Source organism: Anolis carolinensis, chromosome 1 (genome assembly GCF_035594765.1).
Source record: "Anolis carolinensis isolate JA03-04 chromosome 1, rAnoCar3.1.pri, whole genome shotgun sequence".
Classification (NCBI taxonomy): Eukaryota; Metazoa; Chordata; class Lepidosauria; order Squamata; family Dactyloidae; genus Anolis; species Anolis carolinensis.
The window spans coordinates 140,791,244-140,817,217 of record NC_085841.1 but is presented as its reverse complement, the minus strand read 5'-3'; the positions used below and the strand labels follow the sequence as shown (position 1 = coordinate 140,817,217).

Below are 25,974 nucleotides of genomic sequence, written 5' to 3'. Positions count from 1 at the left end.
TGTGACTAACCCCTTTTCATCGATTTATAGTCCCCAGGTGCCCCTCTGGAAAAGCTAGGTCTTCACCACATAGACTCAAAATTATCTGTGAGAAAGCCAGGGAAGACTTCCCTTGTGGGGAAATGTTGCAATGAGGTTTTTCATTTTCCAAAAACCCAGTCTCTGGTAGCCACCTACCAAATTTCAGGAACTGACCCAGCTTGTGCAGATCTTTTAAAAATTAAGCACACTCCTGTGTTTTAAAAGATTCTCTCTCAATATGGACCTGTCTCTATGACCAGTCGATGCCAGCTATAAAAATGCTGTTTCTAGAGCTTAAAGCTTAAGGGCCAAATTCTATATTTCAGCTTCACAGAGTCTGCAAAACCCCTCAGCGCATATATATATATATGTTTATTAAAATCACCTTATAAAGAGATGTATTGGTTTCTTTTTTGTTATGCAAACATATACCTCCACATAACTGGAAAAATCGCATACACAGCTTCCCACTACAACTCAATTTCACACCTATCAATACTTCAAAACACTTTAATATGCCAAAGTGAGCCATAATTTCAAAATCCATTTCAGAAATCACTAGGAGCTGTTCTGATACATTATATCCTCTGGAACAAAATGTCCCTGTCCTATTTCTCCAGATCTGTCAGCAATTACTTCAGCAAGGTGGAAAGCACTATACTACTACACCAGAGAGACCTGTCTTCTAAACAAAGACACTGGCTTCCTAAAAGCAATTTTGAGGAGGAGTGTGGTTGAATAAGATATATCAACAAAACATGGCAAAGGCTACCCTGCATTTGGTTAGTATTTACATGATTGTACCCCTTATTACATATACAAGACATGATTTCAAATGAGAAATCCTATGTAGCTGAAAAAGCTGACAGATCATTGAAAGATAATGCATGAAAGGACAGACAGAAGTTCATGAGTTATTGCTTAGATAGCAACATTAAATTACATGATTATTTTTCATGTTTTTTTTTAAATGCAGTGTCCTTTTAAGATTGATCAGCAGTTTAACAGCTTCTTTCTGCCTGTATCGATGAAAAGACTATAAACTTCTGGCATAATTCAAACATACACAGATTTTGGAACTAAACAATGCAAATTCAATGAATTTTGTTGCTGTAATTCCATTTCTATCTTCTCATTTTGGACATTGTAGAAAAGGACTTGGTTACTCAGCAGGATGGGGTAGGAGATCAATTCAGCTACGGGCTACAACCCTTATATGCAACCAATTATTCATTTGCTGCTCATTCGGTTTTTTCATAATTTTGAAATAATTTATGCACTCTTCTTGTCAATCACTCTCATTAAGTTTTCTGCCAGATCTTGTTTTTTCCCCATGGTCCAAAGTACAGTCACCCTCCTTGGCTTGCTAGTCTTCAGAGCTGATCCAGTGTTAGGTCTTCTGTCTCATCATCATTGTCTCCCTTGAGCTTCTTTGTGTCATGAGCTCAAAAGTGGCTATGCTAATCAAATCGTAGGTGCTCATTATTGGGTTTTCCCCCACAATTCTGCAATACACACACACACACACACACACACACACACACACATTGATTACCTTCCTAAAGGTTTACTCTAGTCCTGGGTTTCTCCCCTCCTAAGTTCTTCATCCCAGGCTAGCTGTCAACATGTACAGAATGCAGATCGAAGGCTGAGGGCCTTGATTCTGGTCTCTATTTCCCCGTTTGTTTTATTCACCAGTTGTTTGGGTTTTAAGCAGACCTTCATCTTTCATAACACATTAAACTTTAAGGGAATAAAATGTCAGTGAATTTACAAATCATTCCCCAACTATATTTTGTTTAGACAGCCATGTCATCAAGCTACAAGACACTATCAAATCTAGTATCCTCATTGTGTCACGATACACATTACCCCAGGTCTGTGGTTTCTGTCAATTTATTAGGTCAACTTTCTTCATGAATTTACCATTTGAGGGGTCTATGAAAAGTCCACGAGTCCTCGTATGATTGGGAATTACCTATAGTCACCAATGCAAATGTTATATAATATTACAAGGTAGATATGAGTATGTGTTACCAGTTTATTCTAAGACTGAATTTCTCTTCCCAAATGTTAAATCTGTCTGTCTTTGCTACCTTAGATATTCTAAGTTCTCAGTCATATATGTGTATTTTGCAATATGTTGGAGGCTTTGGCTAGGTTGGATAGAGTACAATTGTCGGTGTTAGAAATGCAGCTTCCTTAATTATTTACATTTCTGCCTTTAGAGACTTAGCTTTCTTAATTACAACTATGCTGACAATTAGATGCATATATATTGATTGGCTTTCCCATTTCAGTTACTAGAGTTCCCATTCTAACCTAAATGTTATCAAGATGGTGGATTGTGAGTTATAGTATACAGGACTAAATGTCCTTGATAATAGTGTTTAGCAATTTCTCAGGGACACTGTGGCATATGTAGTGCTGACTTCATACTATTATTAAGAGTTTATGAGTTGTAGTACAAATGGGCTTCAAGCCACTTGGTCCATCCCACTAGTCCAACTGGAATGGTTATCACATTCCAGTCTTACTCATTATATAATATTGGTCTTCTACAGGTGATTGAGGAAGGTCTCCACTAAACCAAAGATAATGGGAGGAATCCTTTGCCATGGAATGATTTGTTGCCTCTACTGTTTAAAGAGCACAAGGCCCTTTCCCAGAACACCTTAGTCATTCACCTTGGTGGGACTGACGTGTGTGCTCAAAGGCAAAGCACGGATGCTACAGGATGTGCATAAATTCCATTATCTGCAAAGGTGGCAGCTTGGTCTGCTAATTTGATCTGCACTTCTATGATCATAGAATCATAGAATCATAGAATAGTAGAGTTGGAAGAGACCACATGGGCCATCTAGTCCAACCCCCTGCTAAGAAGCAGGAAATCGCATTCAAAGCACCCCCGACAGATGGCCATCCAGCCTCTGCTTAAAAGCCTCCAAAGAAGGAGCCTCCACCACGGCCCCGGGGAGAGAGTTCCACTGTCGAACAGCTCTCACAGTGAGGAAGTTCTTCCTGATGTTCAGGTGGAATCTCCTTTCCTGTAGTTTGAAGCCATTGTTCCGTGTCCTAGTCTGCAGGGCAGCAGAAAACAAGCTTGCTCCCTCTTCCCTATGACTTCCCTTCACGTATTTGTACATGGCTATCATGTCTCCTCTCAGCCTTCTCTTCTGCAGGCTAAACATGCCCAGCTCTTTAAGCCGCTCCTCATAGGGCTTGTTCTCCAGACCCTTAATCATTTTAGTCGCCCTCCTCTGGACGCTTTCCAGCTTGTCAACATCTCCCTTCAACTGTGGTGCCCAAAATTGGACACAGTATTCCAGGTGTGGTCTGACCAAGGCAGAATAGAGGGGGAGCATAACTTCCCTGGATCTAGACGCTATTCCCCTATTGATGCAGGCCAGAATCCCATTGGCATTTTTAGCAGCCGCATCACATTGTTGGCTCATGTTTAACTTGTTGTCCACGAGGACTCCAAGGTCTTTTTCGCACACACTGCTGTCAAGCCAGGCGTCCCCCATTCTGTATCTTTGATTTCCATTTTTTCTGCCGAAGTGAAGTATCTTGCATTTGTCCCTGTTGAACTTCATTTTGTTAGTTTTGGCCCATCTCTCTAGTCTGTCAAGATCGTTTTGAATTCTGCTCCTGTCTTCTGGAGTGTTAGCTATCCCTCCCAGTTTTGTGTCGTCTGCAAACTTGATGATCGTGCCTTCTAACCCTTCGTCTAAGTCGTTAATAAAGATGTTGAACAGAACCGGGCCCAGGACGGAGCCCTGCGGCACTCCACTTGTCACTTCTTTCCATGATGAAGACGACGCATTGGTGAGCACCCTTTGGGTTCGTTCGCTTAGCCAATTACAGATCCACCTAACCGTCGTTTTGTCTAGCCCACATTTTACTAGTTTGTTTGCCAGAAGGTCGTGGGGGACTTTGTCGAAGGCTTTACTGAAATCCAGGTACGCTACATCCACAGCATTCCCTGTATCGACCCAACTCGTAACTCTATCGAAAAAAGAGATCAGATTAGTCTGGCATGACTTGTTTTTGGTAAATCCGTGTTGACTATTAGCAATGACCGCATTTGTTTCTAAGTGTTCGCAGACCACTTCCTTAATGATCTTTTCCAGAATTTTGCCTGGTATTGATGTGAGGCTGACCGGACGGTAATTGTTTGGGTCGTTCTTTTTTCCCTTCTTGAAGATAGGGACCACATTCGCCCTCCTCCAATCTGCTGGGACTTCTCCCGTTCTCCAAGAACTCTCGAAGATAATTGCCAGTGGTTCTGAAATAACTTCCGCTAGTTCCTTCAGTACTCTTGGGTGTAGCTGATCTGGCCCTGGGGACTTGAATTCGTTTAGAGAGGCCAAGTGTTCCTGGACAACTTGTTTCCCTATTTGGGGTTGGATTTCCCCCAATCCTTCGTCCATTCCGTGTTGCTGAGGTTGAAGATGGCTTTCTTTTTCTGAGAAGACCGAGGCAAAGAAGGCATTAAGTAGTTCTGCCTTTTCCCTGTCCCCTGTCGCCATCACCCCATCTTCTCCTTGCAATGGCCCTATCGCCTCCTTTTTCTTCCTTTTTCTACCAACGTAAGCAAAAAAGCCTTTTTTGTTGTTTTTTATGTCCCTGGCAAGCCTGAGCTCATTTTGCGCTTTAGCCTTGCGAACCTTTTCCCTACAGGTGTTGGCTATACGTTTGAATTCTTCTTTGGTGATTTCTCCCCTTTTCCACTTCTTGTGCATGTCACTTCTTGTGCATGATGCAAAGTTTGATATGGAGAAGAGCTCCTAATGTGTTTGGATTTATCACACAGAAAACTCAATAGGAAAACTTGTAACGCTATGAAAGACAAATTGGTTTTTTTGCACCCACATTGGAATATAATTTTTCAGAGGTTAAAATTATTTAGCGTCAGTGGAGTACACCTAACAGAAGAAGATAACTGTCTTTTCCTGGGAAATTTGCAGAATGGAATGAGAGGTGTTTTGGCCTGATAGGGCAGGTTTGGGGGAAGAGTACCAGAGGTACACTTTGGTACCATTTGGGTCAAGGGTTGGGATCGGGAATGGCATCTTTGAATTTATGGGAAGAAACCTACTTTGGGGGCTGGCATTGGGATATGCTCTCCCTTCTGGAGTTTTGGGGCTTGCAGTGAGGAGTTCCCTAGATCTGCCTTCCACAATACAGCCATCCTGGGTGAACAGCCCATAAGACTACATTGCCCTTGAGGTCAGATATTTTAGCACAAGGTAAAACAGGAGAGGTTCATCACAGGTAAACACCTGCCCCAGCTAAAACCCCAACCAGGTTGCTCCTCCCTCTCGGGCATGTTTTCCAAATTCTAATCTTAACTCGTTATTAGGTCAAATAAAGCAGTCCATATTTCATTCAATTTCATGTGTCTGGCCTCATTATTTCAGAGCTAGCCATGAAAAATACCATCATACAGACCTGCCCCTATATTAAATTGACTGTTACTGCTTTTGCCCATGCCTATCTTAAATAATACAGCTGATATCTGGAAAATATACAAAACTGTTTCTCTCTTCCAATATGACAGTATTTTAACTTCTCATTTTTATTATTGTATTTTAATATTTTGCACTCTTGTTTAGTGTGTGATGACTTTGTAATATAAATACTGCAATTTAATACTGCGAAAACATTTTAATTTAAGAGGTTCAAATGCATTTCAGATAACATTGTAACTTGTGTTACAATGCTGAAACCTTTTGGAAGAACTGAGCTACAGAAACAACCTCCAGATGAAACAAACAAAACATACTTGGGGGTTATTTTATGGCTTCTGTAAAATGCACATTTAATTAATCCAGTGCATGGTAGTGTTGTACATCTCAACATTATTGCTACTTTGTACAACTAATATTTCTTTTTTGACAGATAAAGTGCCTGCCTACAACATTCTTTCCCTCAAGACACACTTCTCAGATCTCTAGCTAACAAGACTGTTATGTTTGAACTAAACTTCCATATTCTTTTTAAAGGAAATTCAAAAAGGTCCCAAATATACATAGAAAGCACACAGCTTAGCCATGTATAAAGACTTTTAATATAAATTCCTTTTAACAGTATAAAAGTGTACAGTACACAATGAAATGTGCAGAAATGAATGTTCAGCAATATTCTGGGATGTCCCTTATGTATCTTTTCAAAGTTTTCTATGAACTTAGAACAAACAGTGGTAGAATCTCCACTGCTTTATAATTCTGTATTTCTACTGCCGTCATATGCTAGGATATATCAAAGCTATTGTTCAAAATATGGTAATGGATAGAGCAAAAGCACTGGATACATGAATTATAACTTTCTCACCTCCGCAGTATTCCCATGAAAAGAAGGTTCTCTAGCATTAAACAAATGAAGTGGCTAAAGTAAGAATTTTTCCACTTTAAGAACTCCCACCAGATTTCAGACTCAGCAGTTTTAAGCGATGATGCGGGGGAGAGCAACTGTTCAAAGCAAAATTGATCTAGGCATTTGGTGAAAGAGGCTGCCTTTGAAATATATCCCCCTCCCCATTTTTATCCTAAAGTAGAAGTGAATTAGCAGTACAGGTGAAAACAGTAGTCAAATTCTTTTTTCTTCTTTCTGCAGGCAATACAGATTGCCACTATGTTGGGAATTTACGACTATGAAAACTAATTTGCGATTCCATGGTTTAGAATTGCAGCATTGAGTAACAGTTGCATTCCCTGAAGGACAGCTTCTTCCAGCCAGAAAAACGTGCCACCTTTCAAAGCATCCTGTTATATAGTGGGAGCCTCCATTATGTGATGGGACTTCTTGCAGTTCCCATTTTCCATCACTGCAATTCTTTTACATGGTTGTGCATCAAATCAGGGGATATGGCTTGTCTATATACCAGTCAACAAGCCCAGACTCATCTCAAATAGAAGGATGGCTGTTTTCAGGGTGCACAGTTACTTCTAAAGAACATGATGGAGTTTGTTGGTTTAAATCCGCTTCAAACAAAGTTGGGAAATACTCCAGAGTTGACTGGAAACTCCAGAATAACCCATGGTTAGGAGACAGACTGGACAGCTAGACTGGGTCACATTCAGCCCAATCCACTCTTGAGAGAGAAACCAGCCCCATTACCCTTTCCCTGAACTGTCTTCAGCTACTTCCAGTAAGTATCCTGCAGTTTTTAGCTTTAGACTGGTTTTGCATCATTCCAGACAAAGTTAGGGCATACTCCAGAGAATCCAGCACTCTGGATAGCTGCATAGGGTTCAATTTGGCCAATCCACTGCCCAGATGGGACAAATACATTATAACCCTTTCCCTGCTGTCATCAGCACAGGGAAAAGGGATGAAGCATGGCCATGTCACTACCGCCATCATGACTAGCCATTGTGAACATCTCTACTGGCATCAGAATGGGATGACCATGAAAAGGTGATCCATCTCCTTCTTAATGATCAGCAAACCAGCAAAGGTGCCCACATGATCCACTAAATATCTCCTCCTTCCTGGTTGTGGGGGCTCCTCTGCCAATGCCAGAATGGAGCATCTGCCTGATTAGGAAGGAAGGGGATCACTCCCTTCCTCCTGGTCACATGGGCATCCCACTCTAGTGTCAGCCGAGGCACTCATAAAAAATCATAGAGCTCCTGGCCAACTAGAAGTAGCAGCAACATGGAAAAATGAGCACTGTCCTGGAGTGTTTCCTGGTCATGTAAATGACAGCCCCATAGTCAACATTAATGTGCCTGATTTGGGGATCCTCTGGAGCATATTTACATCTGGCTAAACTACCAGTATAATGTGCAAACCACACTGCCTCTGACATATTCTCTCCTAGACAAGTCATTTTATTTTTATGGTTATAACTCATATGAATGAAGGGTTTTTCCTTCAATGAAACACTGAAGACCTGAATTTAGAGGATGGGGGATTTCTAATCAATGAGGTGTTCCCTCACGACCAAGTATCTTCTTTTTTTCATAAAAGGAAAAAAATATTCCTGTTGATCTTTAGCTGTAGTTCTTCCTCCTAGGCGTATTTATGGACTGAGTTAACAGAACATGGGGAACTTGCTTGATTCTGCAGACACCAAGGACATTTTCACAGCGCACTTGAGAAATAAAGAGCTCCAAAAGCTGTTCCACATCTGTAGTTTTAGCCTGACAGCTCTCATTTAGGATTTGGCTGGCCCTACATCAAATATTTGCATCTCATGAAAGTACAGCTGTAAGTTCAAAAATAACGTACTATGTTAAAAGATGGCAAGAAGAAAAACACCATGCTTATCACCATGGAAAATATGAGTAGGGGAAGGTCTTTTTTCTGTGCAGAAAACAACAGATAATTCATGTTACTTGCACAGAAGTCTGTCTCCTGCTGATATGAATGCCAGACTGCTACCATACTTAGATCCAGTTAAGTAATTACATTTAAAAGAAAATATGTTTCCTTATCAGGCTTTGGAAATGTGGGAGAAGCGGAGAGAGAACTTGGTGAGTTGTGTTTTGTTGACCCCAGAGCAAGGCTGGTGTTTTTTTTTAAAAAAAAAAAAATCAACTGAAGTGAAGTTCCTTGATTTTCCAGGAGCATATTGCTTGCTTTAAACATTTTTCTATTCTGCTGTGAGTTGTGACACACTGGACTGTTTCAAAAACATTATTTTGTTCTGTAGAAATGTCATCAAATAATGGCAAAAGATCAGCATGCCATTCTACTTGGGTATTTGAATGTTATTCATGCCACCAAATTTAATCATTTTATTCAATTTATTCCTCTCATGAGAAGTTAATTTTCTTGCAAGTGCAATTATATTTCACAGCAGGCCTGCTGATTAGGCTGACACAGAGAAATAATTCATCAGGAAATTACAAAAAGAATTAATCACCAACAACTTGTATAGCAAAAAAACCCACTAAATGTGGGAGTTTTGCTAAATAATTTAACATCTTCATCCTTACCAAATGCTAACGGGGAACAAGCATATCGTTGCCAATAAAATAGGAAGCACAGAACCAATAATTAAAGTTTACATTTCTAATTGTGTTGGAAAGAAGGAGATATTATTTTAGATGTTTGTGTTGAAGATATAACTGGTAGGAAACACAATGTCCCGTGAGTTGCAACTTTGAAATCCTAAAAAAATAGCAAGAAGTTATGTTATACAGTTTGTTGTTACTAGCTTACAGCTACAACTGGTACATATTTAACTGACATACATTAATTAATTAATAAAACAATGCTATTGTGGTACCTTAGGTCTGTCTTGCTGGAATCCTCAAATCGTTGTTTTTCTTTTTTAAAATACATTAATTGAAGTTTTGAAAAGATTTAAATTTACAAAATTTAACAGAAAAATTACTGAGTGGATATTCCTTATCTCAAATACTTGGAACCAAAGATGTTTTGGATTTTGGATTGTTTTCCCAGATTTTGGAATACCTGTATTTGCATTTATAATGGAAATGGGACACAAAACTAAACACAAATGCCATTAATTCTTCATATATGAAGTCTGAAGATAGTGTTTTACACAAGATTTTAAATAAGCTTGTTTGAGCCATGAGAAATTAAAGGTGTTGCTGTCTCAGGCCTGTTCTACATTGTCCAATATTCCATGATTATCTTCTTATACCAGATTATCTAACAGTGTAGATTTATAAACCAGTTCAAAGCAGATATAGGGCAGTGTATACTACGAGGGCTATCCAGAAAGTACATGACGTTTTGGAATTAAAAAAGAACAAAATATAGGATAAACCACTTACGATATGCAGTTGAAAGCCACACTGAAATAGTACATTTCAACATAGTTCTCATTCAGATTTAGGCACTTATCACAGTGAGGAATGACTTTGGAAGTTTCATAGTCCCAACACTTTCCCGCCGCTGAGACCAGCATTATTGCAACGCTGAAACTCAGCCAGGCTGAACAATGAATGCAAAGGGAAGCAAGGAAAAACTCAGCTCTTGCTTCTTTAGCAAAGGGATCTGAAGAAGACAGACTTCCTGCCAGCCGATCCTGGTTGCTTGCAAAACCTGGGCCGATTTCAACCTGGCCGATCCTGCCTGCTGAGCAAGCTCCGGAAAGCGGCCTGGAAGAGAGCAGCTCCCAATGTCAGATTCAGAGAACAATATCAATAAAACACAATATTATAAAACTGTAAAAAAACATATACATATAAATTAAATTAGTCTTCCAAACAATTAAAACATATCAAAGGTATCAACAGTATCAAAGTCTAGTGCCAACTGAGCTTTGTAAACATTGAACCAATTTCTTCACCATTCTTCCCTCATACTTATGGGTCATATTAATCCCCAAAGGTTTGCTTAAATAACCAGGTCTTAAGATTCATTTTGAAGCTTAAGATCAAGGGGGCTGTTCTGATGTTACTGGGGAGAGAGTTCCACAGCTGTGGGGTCACCACTGAGAAGGCCCTGTGTCTCATTCCCGGCAACCGCACCTGCGATGGAGGAGGGACCGAGATCAGGGCATCCCCAGAAGATCTTAACAATCATACCGGAACATAAAGGAAGATGTGTTTAGACAGGTAAACTAGACCGGAATAGTTTAGGAATTTATAAGCTAAAGCCAGATAAAGATATGATGGATTGTGATTTAAGGTTGTGTTATACTGTTCCCACTTAGAATCATAGAATAGTAAAGTTGAAAGAGACCTCATGGGCCATCCAGTCCAACCCCCTGCCAAGAAGCAGGAAATCGCATTCAAAGCACCCCTGACAGATGGCAATCCAACCTCTGCTTAAAAGCCTCCAAAGAAGGAGCCTCCACCACAGTCCGGGAGAGAGAGTTCCACTGCCAAACAGCTCTCACAGTGAGGAAGTTCTTCCTGATGTTCAGGTGGAATCTCCTTTCCTGTAGTTTGAAGCCATTGTTCGGCATCCTAGTCTGCAGGGCAACAGAAAACAAGCTTGCTCCCTCCTCCCTATGACTTCCCTTCACATATTTCTACATGGCTATCATGTCTCCTCTTAGCTTTCTCTTCTGCAGGCTAAACATACCCAGCTCTTTAAGCCGCTCCTCATAGGGCTTGTTCTCCAGATCCTTGATCATTTTAGTTGCCCTCCTCTGGACGCTTTCCAGCTTGTCAACATCTCCCTTACTTGAAAGTATGACCCTCTGAACTCACAGCATACAACGTCTAAGTACAAATGCACAGTTTTGCACTGCACAATACTTAAAATATTAAAAAATATATTGTCATCTATATATATATAAATGTATGTATGTATGTATGTATGCTGGTTGGTTGGTTTGTACCACAAAGGTTCCTACATGGCTTGATGCATCTGGACCAAACTTGGCACACCTGCCCGTCATTCTCCAACTTAAAATAATTGAGCGATATGAACTAAAAACACTAACCACTTTCAAGTCCAGAACTGAGGGAAATAAAAGGATTAAACCAGATTAACTGTGGCTAGGTGGTGGCCTTCTGTGAAGTGTCTGGGAAAGAAAGGGAATGAAGTAAGCATTGGATGTGAGAACTGGACCATAAGGAAGGCTGAGTGAAGGAAGATAGATGCTTTTGAACTGTGGTGTTAGAGGAAAATTCTGAGAGTGTCTTGGGCCGCAAGAAGATCCAACCAGTCCATCCTCCAGGAAATAATGACTGACTGCTCTCTCGACGGAAGGATATTAGAGGCAAAGATGAAGTACTTTGGTCACATAATAAGAAGACAGGAAAGCTTGGATAAGATAATGATGCTGGGGGAAATGGAAGGAAAAAAGAAGAGGGGTCGACCAAGGGCAAGATGGGTGGTATCCTTCTTGCCCTTGAAGGAGCTACAGGTGGCCACGGCTGACTGGGAGCTCTGGCGTGGACAGGTCCATGAGGTCACGAAGAGTCAGAAGCGACTGAATGAATAAACAACAACAACAGGTAGTATGTGTATAGGGGAAAGGAAAAAAGGAAAGAAAAATAAGGAGAAGAAAGAAAGGGAGAAGAAAAGAAGGGAGGAAGGGGTAAGAAGGAAATAAGAAAAAGAAAAAGGAAAGGGGAGAGCTCGGGAAAGAAAAAGAAAAAAGGGAAGAGAAAGAAAGGGAAAAAAGAAGGAACAAGAGGAAGGGGAAAGGGGGGAAAGGGGAGAAAGGTGGGAAAGGGGGAAAGGGGGGAAAGGGGAAAGGGAAAAAAGAGAAAAGGTGTATGAGAGAAAGAGGGAAGAAAATAAAAAGCCACAATGAAAATGCAAACCCAGGCAACTCTGGATATATATACTTGGTTTTATATAAGCTCAGTTTACAAACTTCAGTCAGTCTTCATTCTTTCTATAAGGTATATGTGCAACAGCATTAATATGCTTTTAATAGCAATCCACTATAATACCTTTACAACCACAGATGGCATGATGTTCAAAATAGTCCCTTCAATCATAATCATCCGCATCAAAACGCTCATTCTGTGCAGAGTACAATGCCTTCTGTTTCTTTGGATCTTGTTCATCTGTATACTCTTCTTTTGTATCTAAAAAATCAGGTTACATGTTATTTATATATTAAATCAAAATCTAATTATTTTTAAAGCGTAACAATACTGTAGCAATTGGTAGTTAGTCCTACAATGTAACTTATTAGCTGTAACATCTTACCTTAAGTATAAAGTGTTGCTAGCATTGTCATTTCTAATCGTTATTTTCACATTCAGTGTCCTAACTTCACAGAACAGTATGGGACCTAACTGCTTCAGTGTTGACTAAAATTAATAAAAGCCTTTTAAATTCTAAACTGTCAGCTCACTGTAGCCGCTCCCAAATGAAGACAAGAGACTTACTCTGTGATCACTGGAAACTTTTACTACAGGAAACATTGACATGTAAAAAGCCATGAGTGCCAGGTGTCGGTTCACGCTCCCTTATATACCCTCCCCTTCATTCAAAGACACAATTCCCGCCAGATAAAAACCCCGCGAAATCCCCCTGCCAAATTCTGTAGCCGTTTCCTTTCAGGGTCAGGCGTAGCAAGTGTCTTATCAGTTTGGAATGTCAGCGACCTGGATTTCTGGAGCCATAATCCAGGCCCTGAAAACTGGGTTCTGACACTAAATCAGTATCAAATTCAAAAACAGTATGTAGCCCAATCAAAATCACTGCTAGTTAAATGTGGAATCAGGAGCCCTGTTCACTACTACCTAAAACAAATGCGGCTCTGCAATACCATTATCAGAATTTCTTTCTTTCTCTGGCCCTATTCCACATAGCCCCCTGAGTTGATTTGAATGTAGGTTTCCCTGTCCTCTGGAACAGTTTTCTAGGGTGCAAATGGGAGGCTGGCAAAGAGTTTCCCCTCAATTCAATTCTGCTGTTTTGTCAGCGAGAATGTAGTGTTGAATTATGCTATGTGTTTTTCTATGGTAATGGTTCTCAACCTGTGGGTCCCCAGATGTTTTGGCTTTCAACTCCCAGAAAGCCTAACAGCTGGTAAACTGGTTGGGATTTCAGGGAGTTATAGGCCAAAACACCTGGGGGCCCATAGATAACTATAGCTCTATGGGATCACCATCTGGAATTCCTTTTACAACCTTTTATGATAAGTAGCCTTTCCTGGTGGGTTTGGTCATTTCTGGTGCACAATCTGAATATATTCTCCACTGTAAGATGTTAAGGTTCATGGGAAAGACTTTAGAACATTACACAGAAAACATTGTAATGACAGCAATATCCTTCCAATACTCAGCACTACAGAAAGGCAGGTCAACAGTCCAAGAAAGTTTGTATTAAACTGTCATTTTGTTTAAACTGTATACCAGTGTGGTCCAACCTTTAGTTACCTGAGGGCCAATCAGACTTTAGTATAGGAATGTGAGAGCCAGAGACATTCCAGAAAGAAAACAAATTACATATTGTAATTCTTCACATGCTGGACGTATTCGTGAAAAGACCATTCTGATTGCTGATGGACCTTTCAGGAAGGGCAAGGGCCAACAAAAATGAATTGGTGTGCCTCATGCGGCCCGTGGGCCATGAGTTGAACCACACTGTTGTATACAAATTAAGAAAAATGTACAAATCCTTTTTCACCCTGTTTCTCTTCCAATGATCTTGATGATGGAATAGATGGGGCCTTTCCTATTTAACACTCAAGATTGTTATCACAGTAATGTTAGTTGGGAAATGGTTGATGGCCCAGGAGTAGCAGCAAAACCAGACTTTGATGTTCTTTTTGTAGTAGTGAGGCTGACACCAGAAACTTAGAGTAGCTTAGACTGCTCTTTTACTACTGAAAGTTTATCCCAATCTTCTATGACTGTAGTTTTGGTGGTAGGGAGATGGAAAACCACTGTAAATATGTCAAGTATGAAGTAAAATGCATTACATGCTATGGTAGAAGAGAACTCAACACAGGGCTGTCATTTTCACCCACAAGGCAGAAGCAAAGGAGTATTCCTAACATCTAATTCTACCCAGAAATAGATGAATGGCTAGAAATGTATAGCTAGATCTCTGTCATTCAACTGGTTCTTAACAGAGCAATTGAGTGACGATTTTAATAAAGTTCTCCATAATTCCATTCGTATCTCTAACCTAGAAACAGAAACATCTCTTTGTTCTGTTCAAGTCTCATATTCCGTTTGCCATAAGCCTTCCAGCTTGTGGCAAATAAAATAAATGATACAGAAACCTACAACTGACAGCTCATTCATTATCTAACACTAATTCCTTCCTACGTTATTGTCCACATTTTTACTTAATATTTCCATGTCTCTATACTTAAAGACATAATCTTATACTACTTTTTTTAAATGCAAAGACATTTATTTCTCCTTTGTATGCCTGCAAATTGGTATTCTTTCCCTTCTTATCCCTATGTGTATTTACTTTCTAACAAAGTCCTGAATGTTTTAATGGGACTTACTCAACAATAAGTATGCATAGGATTGCAACTATGGAGTACACTGTCACAAAATCCCAGAAAGTAAAAAATAAAAAGGTTTTATGTTAAAAAATTGAACCATGTCCTAGGAATTTCGCAAACCAGAGCACAGAAAAAAATGAATGTTCTGGTCCAAATATGTGGAAGAGCTCAGTGAAAAAAAGGCATATGGTTATCAGAAAGAATTGGATTGTACACATAATTGTATTCTGAGAAACAGCATAACCACGAATGCAGCCAGAGGCAGGCCTGAAAGTGTTACTACAAGATGGCTATGGAAATGAAAATAGGATCTTCTAACGGAAAGTGTTTGGCAATTCTACAGGCACAGTCCTACAAACACATCTGCAATACAAACAGAATAATAACAACACATGGGATGTACCTTTTAGGCCCTATAATTGTACCTTTTCCCTACCAAAAGTAATTGAAAGTGCAATGCATTTTTTCTCATTACCTTCATGATACCCAGTTATCTACCTAAAGTTAATCAACCAAGAAATGAAAGTTACAGTATGTATGAGAGAAAGAATAAATAGGCTGTTGTCATTATTACATGAATTCTAACACAACCATAAAGATTCAAGTATTATAAAAATATAACTTTGGGGTATTTAAGCATTTTTGCCTAAGTCACAGATCAAATGCACTAATTAACAACAGCAGGAGGGGGGAAAATCAAGAAATGCAATTTAAAAAACTGCCAGAAGACATATGTGAATATGTATATAAATATACAAACAGACTGAGAGAGAAACAGAGAGAAACAGATCAATACATTCATCTTTAGAAGAATGTACTAAAACCCATCAGTAACACTTTAACAAAATCTTATGGATTGCTTGCTGAAATGGAGGCTGGGGGACTTAAACATGAATATATAAGAAGCATTAGGGGTGGGCCAGTCAAAGAAATTTTACAATGTATCTAGATGGTGGAAATATTTTGTGAAGAAGTGTATAATTGTATTTTGTTTATAGATGATATGTATATTTGATTTTGTTTGAACAGCCAGGTTTGGCTAAGTTAAAAGGGTGAGTATTTGAATTGACATTATGTATGGGGGAAGGTAGCCATCTTAGAATGCTAGAGCAGGTTACCATAGCAACAGGGGCGGAGCCAACCGCCGCCTGGAAAGAAAAAGGGGGAATATTTTAAAACCCAGCAGTCTGTGATTTCCATTCACAGTGAAGGAACTGATTCTCAGGTGGAGAATCAGGGTGACTCAGAAGAATTTGAGTCAGGCCTAAAATAAAAGGATTTATTTTAGCAGTTGGTGATTCTCTAGTCACAGAGAAGAATCTGATTCTTGTGTGGAGAATCAGGCTGGCTTAAATAGAAAGATTTGAGTCAGATTTAGGTTGGACCAGACTAGGCAAGTTAGGTGATTTGTCTAGGGTCTTTTATAGAGCCTGTGGATTAGGGAGAATTAATCCCAGGGGATCCAGTAGGATCAGGGTTTAGTGTAACTTAAAGAAAGAAGTATTTTTGAAAGTTTAACCACCTCATAACCATTTGTAACCATTAAGCGAAGTGCCTTTACCAAGTTATCTGAAACCATCAAGCTCTGTACCTGCAATAAACTTATTTTGATTTTATTCTAACTAAGCCTCTGTCATACTCTCATATTAAGTTAAGTAACATCAACACCTGAAGTGGAACCAATAGAGAAAGCTTATAAGAACCAGTACCATCTGCCTGACGTCTCCATTGGTGGCAGCGAAGAAGAAGATAATCAAACAAATAATTAATTAACATCATTTCTCATAAAACATCTTTATTAAGTGGTGGTACCTGTGTGTGTGCGTGTGTGGGATCAAAAGGGTTCCATCTCTGACACACATTCCTGTCAGACACCTCACCTCTGTACAATATTGGTGGCAAAGCTGAGGGGATTCAAAGAGGATTCCATTCCTCTGCCACATCAAGTCTTCACATAAGCTCCCTACATAAATTGGTGGCAGCGGTGGGATTCAAAGGGGATTCCATCCTCTGTCACCTCAGTTCTCCACATATTTGTATTTAGAAACATAGCATTTGCATTTAATAATATATCATTAAATATGTAAGCATCATCCTTTTACATTTCTGAAGCATTTTTTCATTTCACTGTAAAAGACGTACTGTATTAGTTGGCCTGACAGTACCATTTCCGAAGGTATTCTTGGGGGGGGGGGGGGGGGATTCAAGCCAAAGCTTTACAAAAACCCCGTTTCTGCTAGAAATGATGGGGATCTGAAGTATCACAGCAGATACTGGATATGGCTCACTAGCTGTCCCTTGGCCATTGTTTTATTAAGTCATTAGTCTTTATTGATTTATGAATCATAAACACATTTTATCATTAGCAACACAAGTGAGAGCAAACAATAAAATAATTTCACCTCAAGGACAATTAGCTAACAGTCCATGTCAACACTATTTATGTATGTGGCAAGAATGCCTTGTGAAGAATATACACATACAACCCATGACTAGAGTTATACTTCAATTCACCCACCAGTCTAACCAACAGAAACATCTAGACAGTGAGGAAGAAAAAAACCAAGGAAAATGACTGTCACCATTCAGAGGTATCAACAAGCAGTTTGGCACAGGGATACCAATTAATGGAACAATACATACATAATGAGCAGGAAGAAGCATAATGAAGTATGAAGAAAAGAAAGGTAATCTTCTAATGAGGTAAAATAACTGTGAAGATAAAGATAACTAAACAATGGGGCATGTTTGTCTCAAATAAAATCAATACTTAATATATGACAAATTGAACCCAAACCTTCAAACCAATGTCAATTTAGATCCAATGATGTCTCTAGCTGTCCTTTTCACATCATGCATCACTAGTCTATGAACCATGAAAGCAAATGGATAGCAGCAAAAGAAGAGAGGACAAGAGACACGAACAAGCAGTCACTACCTTGAAGGTGGAAGCAGATGGCTGGTAGCAAAAGGTTTTGGATTTCAGAGGTTTGCGGGTTTCTATTTCATATCTCATATCGCAGGCTTTGGAGCATACCAAAAGCCTAGTTCTTTTAGGCAGCCATGAACCATACAAACAAAGTTCACTAAATAATGGAACAGCTGGGAGAGTGTAGAGCAGAAAGATGGGTCGGGACAATACCCCTCAATGAATGCACTCCCCGGGGGGAGGGGGCACACAGGGGAAGTTCCAGACCGAGCACAATCCAAAGACCCCAACAAAGGACCAGGTGGAAGATAACATGGTACATGTTACAATGGCTGCGAAGGCGGAAGAAGACTGTAACAGATTGCGAAGCCACAATTGTCATGTTAACCACGCCACTGGTTGGGACCCTCACTCTGTGAAGACTGTGTGTTGATCGGCTATGCACCAACCTCCACACATTAAAAAAAAATTCATGCACAGGCATCTTTCAAGAACTTGGAAGGCCATCATACTTGGACAACGAGGGATCACTTAAATAAGTAAATACTCAAATGGGAGTAAAAGCATGAGGTTTCAACAGAGTAAAACTGGTTAGGGAATGCCACGTTGAATCCAATCTCAGTACCCTGATATCCACGGAGTGGAAGTTCGGGCCCAAAGTATGAGAATTTGATGGGCTTAAAGCGTGAGAGAGAGAGAGAGAGATAATCAATATTATTGTCAAGATACTTCTAAACTCACACATATTAGAACCTAACATTCTACATGACCAGCAGATCATTGACAGGCAAGAGCCTTTCCTTTCCCTTGGACGATGTCCTCTGCAGGGCATAAAAACACAACACACCACTTTCAAATTATTTCTCAAAAATGGCAGAAAATGTGCAGTAGCTCTAATCTCTCCATCACAGTCAAGAGCAGAGTGCAAGCCCATGTACACTGCAGGAAACATCACAGTGTAATGTCTTGAGCCTGCTAATAGATGGAAAATTGACGTCCTGAATGACCAATCGTATATCTTCAATTTTGTTCTGTATTAATAACACTTCTTCTAAGCTGACATATCCAAATGGACAATATGGAAGTGGCATCCTTTTTCTCTCAGAAGGCAGTGGTATCAATCACTACCTTAATCTCTTTACAATTATATTTTCCAGAGGTAGTCTGTAACAACCACCTTGAAGACAGAAGTCGGTGTCTGATGGCAAAAGATTTTGGATATTGAAGGGTAAGATAGGCTCACCGTGAATAACTATTTATCTCTAAGCTCTGGTGTTAGGCATTATTGTATTCCCTTTGGCTGCTATGTAACATATCATTGACTGGGTTGTTGTATGTCTTTCGGGCTGTGTGGCCATGTTCCAGAAGTATTCTCTCCTACACTCAAAGGAGAGAATACTTCTGGAACATGGCCACACAGCCCGAAAGACATACAACAACCCTGTGATCCCGGCCATGAAAGCCTTCGACAACACATATCATTGACTGATTGAAATTACAGTAGAGTCTCACTTATCCAACATAAACAGGCCGGCAGAACGTTGGATAAGCGAATATGTTGGTTAATAAGGAGAGGTTAAGGAAAAGCCTATTAAACATCAAATTAGGTTATGATTTTACAAATTAAGCACCAAAACATCATGTTATACAACAAATTTGACAGAAAAAGTAGTTCAATACACAGTAATGCTATGCAGTAATTACTGTATTTATGAATTTAGCACCAAAATATCATGATGTATTGAAAACATTGACTACAAAAATGCGTTGGATAATCCAGAACGTTGGATAAGCGAGTGTTGGATAAGTGAGACTCTACTGTACCTGGAGCAGAGGGTGAACAGTCATCGTATTTTATAACTATCAAGGGAATCCATACACCCAGTTTGATCCTCTCTTGTATTTAGAGATAGTGATGTGGGTTTAGGTACAAGTCCTCACTTTATTATTCATTTCTTGCTGACAGCTAGGTCAGCTACTGTTTTCCTGGACCTCAAAGAGCTATAGCTCTGTTTGCCCAGAGTATAACACTTGTTAGGATTTCAACATTCACCTCCTGTCCTTGCTTCTTACAGATATGTTCACTGGAGAATGAAGGAAACAATGGGCACAGCATTCTTTCGGTGTTAAAAATCCAGTAATTTAGCAACTGACAATACATGCTAAAATATCAGGGACAGGATATATGTCTAGTAAACCAGCTTCGTAGTTTACATAGCAATGGTACTTAGAGTACTTTATCACCTTTGTGGTGTGCGTCTGCTGCAACACTCTTACCACTGAATGTCATCCTTACACTTGAATTATGGGGGCCAGAAGTTAATTCACATGCAAACCAGAAGTTAATTGGTGTTAAATAGAATATGCACTTTCTGCTTTAAAACCATACATAGTAATTACACTTAATAATTATATCTAATGTATACTACATTCAAAGCAGCTAATAGTAGAGTTTTAATACAAAACATCCTGCTTTCTCAATTCCATTAAAATGAGAGTTTACTTACCAGAAATATATTGATTCATGACCATGGTTTCTTCCCAAGGACATTTACCACAGCATTCCCGCCATTCTGTTTATAGCATCAGTGTTTTCAGACTTTAACTGAAGTGTTTCGTTCATGGTCTCTTGCTATTATTATTCTTATTATTCTTATTATTATTATGACACAGCAAACAAGATAGATATGCTGGATTTCGTATCATAAAATCACAAGTCGAACACTTCCCAAGGACTGTGTGATGTATTTTTGGATGATGCGCGCAGATCCTAGTAGGGTAGCTTTTTGCAGTTGGCAGATTGTAATTTGGTCAATGTCTATTGTTTCCAAATGCCGACTGAGATCTTTTGGCACGGCACCCAGTGTGCCCATCACCACCGGGACCACTTGCACTGGTTTCTGCCAGAGTCTTTGAAGTTCAATCTTGAGGTCCTGATAGCGGCTGAGTTTTTCCTGTTGTTTTTCGTCAATGTGACTGTCAATGCATTTTCGTCAATACATTTATTTATTTATTTATTTATTTATTTATTTACAGTATTTATATTCCACCCTTCTCACCCCGAAGGGGACTCAGGGCAGATCACATTACACATATAAGGCAAACATTCAATGCCTTAACATAGAACAAAGACAAACACGGGCTCCGAGCTGGCCTCGAACTCATGACCTCTTGGTCAGAGTGATTTGTTGCAGCTGTCTGCTCAACAGCCTGCGCCACAGCCTGGGCCCTGATGGCTTGCTCCTGGGCTGCAAGGATCAGGCCTTCTGTCTCCTTCTTCAGGGTCCCATTTGTGAGCCAGAGCCAGGTCTTCTCCTTACCAGCTTTTCCCTCAATTTTGTCAAGAAACTTTCCATGCAGTGTTTTGTTGTGCCAGCTGTCAGCTCTAGTTTGTAGTGTGGTTTTCTTGTACCGATTCTTTGTCTGCTGTGTTTTGAGAAGTTTCTGATTTTTGACTTCAATCAAAGCAGGTTCTTCACTTTGCTTTACATATTCTGCCAGGGTATGTTCTTCTTCTTTGACTGCTTGCTTTACTTGTAAGAGTCCTCTGCCCCCTGATCTTCTAGGCAGATATAGCTGGTCAACATCACTGCGGGGGTGCAGTGAATGATGAATGGTCATGAGTTTTCTTGTTTTTCTGTCTAAATTGTCCAGTTCCACCTGTGTCCAGTTTATGATGCCAGAAGTATATCTTATGACAGGTATGGCCCAGGTGTTTATGGCCTTGATGGTGTTGCCTCCATTGAGCTTGCTTTTGAGAATTTTTCTGACCCTCTGTGTGTATTCTTTGCTGACCACAGTTCTCACATGTTCTTGCTTGATGTTGTCCAGCTGTAATATGCCCAGGTATTTATAGGCCTCTGGTTGGTGACACTTTATTGTTTGGCCATTAGGCATATTTATGCCCTCACTTTCAATGATTTTTCCTTTCTTCAATGCCACTCTCGAACATTAGTCCAAACCAAACTCCATGCTGATATCAGTGCTAAAAATTTGGACAGTGTTAGTCAGAGACTGGATTTCAGTTTCCGTTTTCCCATACAGCTTCAGGTCATCCATGTACATCAGATGCGAAATTTTGTGAGATTTCTTAGATGTTTGATAGCTGATATTTGTTTTTTGTAAGATTATTTACAGAGGGATCATGGCAATAATGAAAACCAGAGGGGACAATGAGTCTCCCTGGAAAATTCCTCTTCTGATGCTGACAAGTCCATAGCTTTCATTTCCAACAAACAGTTCAGTTTTCCAATGCTCCATTATGTTTTCAATAAAGGTGCCAACGTTTTTACTAATCCCGATGGCATCCAGGCACTTGATGATCCAGCTGTGTGGGAGTGAGTCAAAGGCCTTTTTGTAGTCAATCCACGTCATGTAAAGATTAGCTTTTCGGCTTTTACAGTTCTCCAAAATCATTTTGTCAATTACTAACTGGTATTTAGTAATACTTCCTAATACCTGCTTTTCCGTTTGTTGCGTTTCTGTTCATCTGGCAATATGTTTTTTTCTTCAAGATAGTCTTGAATTCTGTCAGCTATGATGCCAGTCAGTAGTTTAAACATAGTGGGCAGACACGTTATTGGCCTGTAGTTTCCTGGTGCTGCTCCTTTTGCTGGATCCTTTTGCATCAGGTATGTTCTTCCAGTTGTTAGCCATTCACTGATACTTCCTTTCTGCAGCATCTCATTGAATTGTTGGGCCATTTTTCCATGTAAACTAATCAGATGTTTGAGCCAAAATCCATGAAGTTGATCACTACCAGGCAATGTCCAGTTCTTGACTTTTTGCACTCGTTTGCTGATCATTTCAGTTGTTATTTCCATCTGTTCCATTTTGTTCTGTGAGAATTTTCCTTCAAACTCCTTTATCCCCCCAGCGTTTTTGTTGTAGTTCTTATTATTTTCCCAAAGTTCTTTCCAGAACTTCGTTGTTGCAGTTTTCTCTGGCTTTATGGTTACTGTATCTGTTGTTTGGTTCAGGCTCTGGTAGAACCGTCTTTGGTCTGATTGAAATAATTGATTTTGTCTGTACTGGATGATTCTGGCTTCATATCTTTCAATTTTTCTGGCTGTTGCTGTAATTTGTTCTTTCGCGATTTCCAAAGCTTCTTCAATTTTTCTGGTGTTCAGCCAGTACTTTCGGATCAGGTATTGCTTGATTTTGTCATTCTTCAGTTTCCTCTCTTTCATATTTTTCAGGTTACTTGCATCTGATCTAAGTTTTTGGATTTTCAACTCTAGCCTGACCTTCTACATTGGTTTTCCAGTCAATTTTCTTTGGGGCTGCCTTGGTTGTAGGAGCCCAAGCTCTTCTGTTACTATCACTGCTGCACTGTAGGCATACTGGTTTGTTTGTTCAATTGATGTTATTTGGACAGTGGAGAGTACTGTATTCACATCCTTCATGAGAGGCGCCAGGTGTCTCTTGGGCACTGTTTTTAGAGTTGGGAGCCGCTTTCTTATTGCATTTGCTGCAGCATGAGCCATGATCTTATCCTTGAGCTCTTATTGTCTTGTTGGGCCAGGCTGTGGCGCAGCTGGCTAGTAACCAGCTGCTATAAATCACTACTGACCGAGAGGTCATGAGTTCGAAGCCCGGGTCGGGTTAAGCCTCCGACCATTAATAGCCCTGGCTTGCTGTTGACCTATGCAGCCCCGAAAGACAGTTGCACCTGTCAATTAGGGAAATTTAGGAACGCTTTATGCGGGAGGCTAATTTACAACACCATAAAATTGCCAGCAAAACACGAGGAAAGGAATGCGGAAGTACAGCCACTACTGGACGGTGAAGCAACAGCTCCCCCTGTGGCCGGAATTGTGAAGCTGGAAAAATGTTTAAAAATACCTCTGAGTCTATCTAATGTATGTTGTTTGTCTGTTGGCATTGAATGTTTGCCATATATGTGTTCATTGTAATCTGCCCTGAGTCCCCTTCGGGGTGAGAAGGGCGGAATATAAATACTGTAAATAAATAAATAAATAAATTGCTGTCAAGGTTCCTGGTGGTTCAACAGGTGTTTCAAGTGCTGGTTCTTCAAATTCTTGCAAAAGCTCTACACTTTCTTCTGGTTCAATCTGTTCCACCATTCCAAGTGTTGCTGGAGTCTCTGTTGCTGTCTTTGCTATGGTCTGATGGTAATTTACTTTGCAAATTTTCTGGATTTCTTCGAGTTCAACTTCACTGAACACTTTGTTTCTGATTATGAATCTTCGTTGGTCAACCAGTCGGGGTTCTGTTATCTGTGAGTCAGGGTACTCTTGTTTCCACAGTTGATGCATCCTTTTTTGGTAGCCACGCCTTTGAGGTTTAGATTTGTAGTAGCATTTAATAATTGTGAGGTTTTCTGGCATTATATATTTTTGCCGCTTCTGTGACTGTTCATTTGTATTTTGATTCCGTAGCTCACTTGTTGATGGATGTCCAGAATCAGCAGCATCCACCGCGGTCCTTTTTATCCTGGGCGACGACCGAGCCAGTATAGACTTCATTTTCGTTTGATTCTCCATAATGCTAACGGGTTAGGTGCACTTAGTTCCACTCCTCAGCTGAGGCCTCTCTGGCTTGGTTGGAACTGCCGGTAGGTACACTACCGCCAGCACAGCCCTCAGTCATCACTGGAGTGGTTAAGCCCCCCCACCACGTTAAGGTGGCACCTGCAGGGGGATTATTATTATTATTATTATTATTATTATTATTATTATTATTCTTTAATATTGTCTTTTCCCCCTCTCTTGTTATTTTATTAGAAATTCTCATTTGATTTTACATTTGAAACTTTTTAATGAATAAATTTATTGTTGCTAGACATGTTGACTTTTATTAGGAGGCAAGAAGTGCTTTTAATATACTAACATTTATTACTGCACAATCACTGGAATGTTCATGCTAACAAGCAGATCAGAAAATAATGGAATAACATACTGAAGATGTAAGTAATGGGTATATGAACTGGACATTTGTCAACTCTAGCCCAGGGAAAAATAACCAACAAACAGCATCAGATAAAAAGGCAGACGAATGTACAAAAATGGCAGGCATAAAACAACTAAAAAGAAGGAGGCAACTTTGGAAAGCAAACTTAGACCAGCACAGCAGTGATGAACACACACACAGACAAACCCTGCTGTGCAATTGCGTTCTGGCAAAATTAAGAAGTTTTAAATATGGAATTAGTTATGTGACAAGCTTTTCACACCAAAAAAAAATGTTGAGTGGAATTCATTAAAATCATCAAGTATTGATGGATACTAGCATTGTTTCTAAACACCTGTTATATTCCAACAGAATTATATATCTAAACTGTTGTTTCTTGAATGTTAATCATCATAACAGATGAATTCAGTTCCTAATCTGCACCATATACAGACACAGCATCATTGAACATTTTTTGATAAAATGCTATAAATATGTTGAATAAACTGGTGAAAATATAATTAGGTGAATTTGAAAATTCATGATATCAGCAACGCCAAAAGTTTGAGTACCACTGGATCACATTTCTTGAAAAGAGGGGACAAAGAATATGAACTACTTGGTTCAAGAGACAAAATAGGTTTCCCCCGAGGACAGTCCTGATTGGGGCCATGCTTTGGCAAAGTAATTTCAGCAGTCTTCTGTGCCATTTTTGGAACTGAAGAGACTGTCTGTGCAAATTGTCCAAATAATCAAAAACTGTACATTATGAGTGCTTGATGCACTACACCCTTTACCAATAAGAATCAAACCATAGCTAAAGCAGTGCAAAATGCTGACTAATTGTGGTCTAAACACCCTAAAGACACTGGAGCCTATCTAGAATACCAGGTACTACTAGCTGCACTTCAGAGGAAAGCAATGGCAAACCATAACAGGGCATCCTTGACTAAGAAAATTATAAAAGGTTGCCATAAGTCAAAAGGAGACATACAATGGAGATTTCAATACTAAACTAAATGTGTTCTTTATGGCAGGCTCAAGCATTATTTGAAGACTGCCGTTGTGCATGGAATTTCAGAATATACGTTGGATTAAAATTTAAATCTGCTGATTAATGAAAATGGAAGTGTTGCTTTCTCTGCACCTACACCCTCTGAGAATCTAATGCAGACCATTAGAACTTTTTTGCTCTGAAATATGATTCACAGCCATAATGCAGAAGTCATTATAAGCTAAAATGTTTTAA

General features: G+C 39.7%; 1 protein-coding gene across 6 annotated transcripts in view; it reads right to left on the bottom strand.

The window, feature by feature from the left end:
* Positions 1 to 8,711: 8,711 nt before the first annotated feature.
* Positions 8,712 to 25,974, bottom strand: part of dcdc2c (doublecortin domain containing 2C) — a 77,881-nt gene continuing 60,618 nt past the window's right edge. Inside the window, exons 11-12 of one of the 6 annotated variants that reach the window (XM_062983288.1) lie at positions 12,360 to 12,497; positions 8,712 to 9,144 (exon numbers count right to left, since the gene is read on the bottom strand). In XM_062983288.1, the coding sequence (XP_062839358.1) occupies positions 9,046 to 9,144; positions 12,360 to 12,497 (237 nt within the window). In that variant the 3' untranslated portion in view covers positions 8,712 to 9,045. Of the gene's footprint in view, positions 9,145 to 9,189; positions 10,104 to 12,238; positions 12,498 to 25,974 lie in introns of those variants that run through there. The other 5 variants (XM_062983271.1, XM_062983301.1, XM_062983279.1 and 2 more) reach the window with 5 other exon arrangements.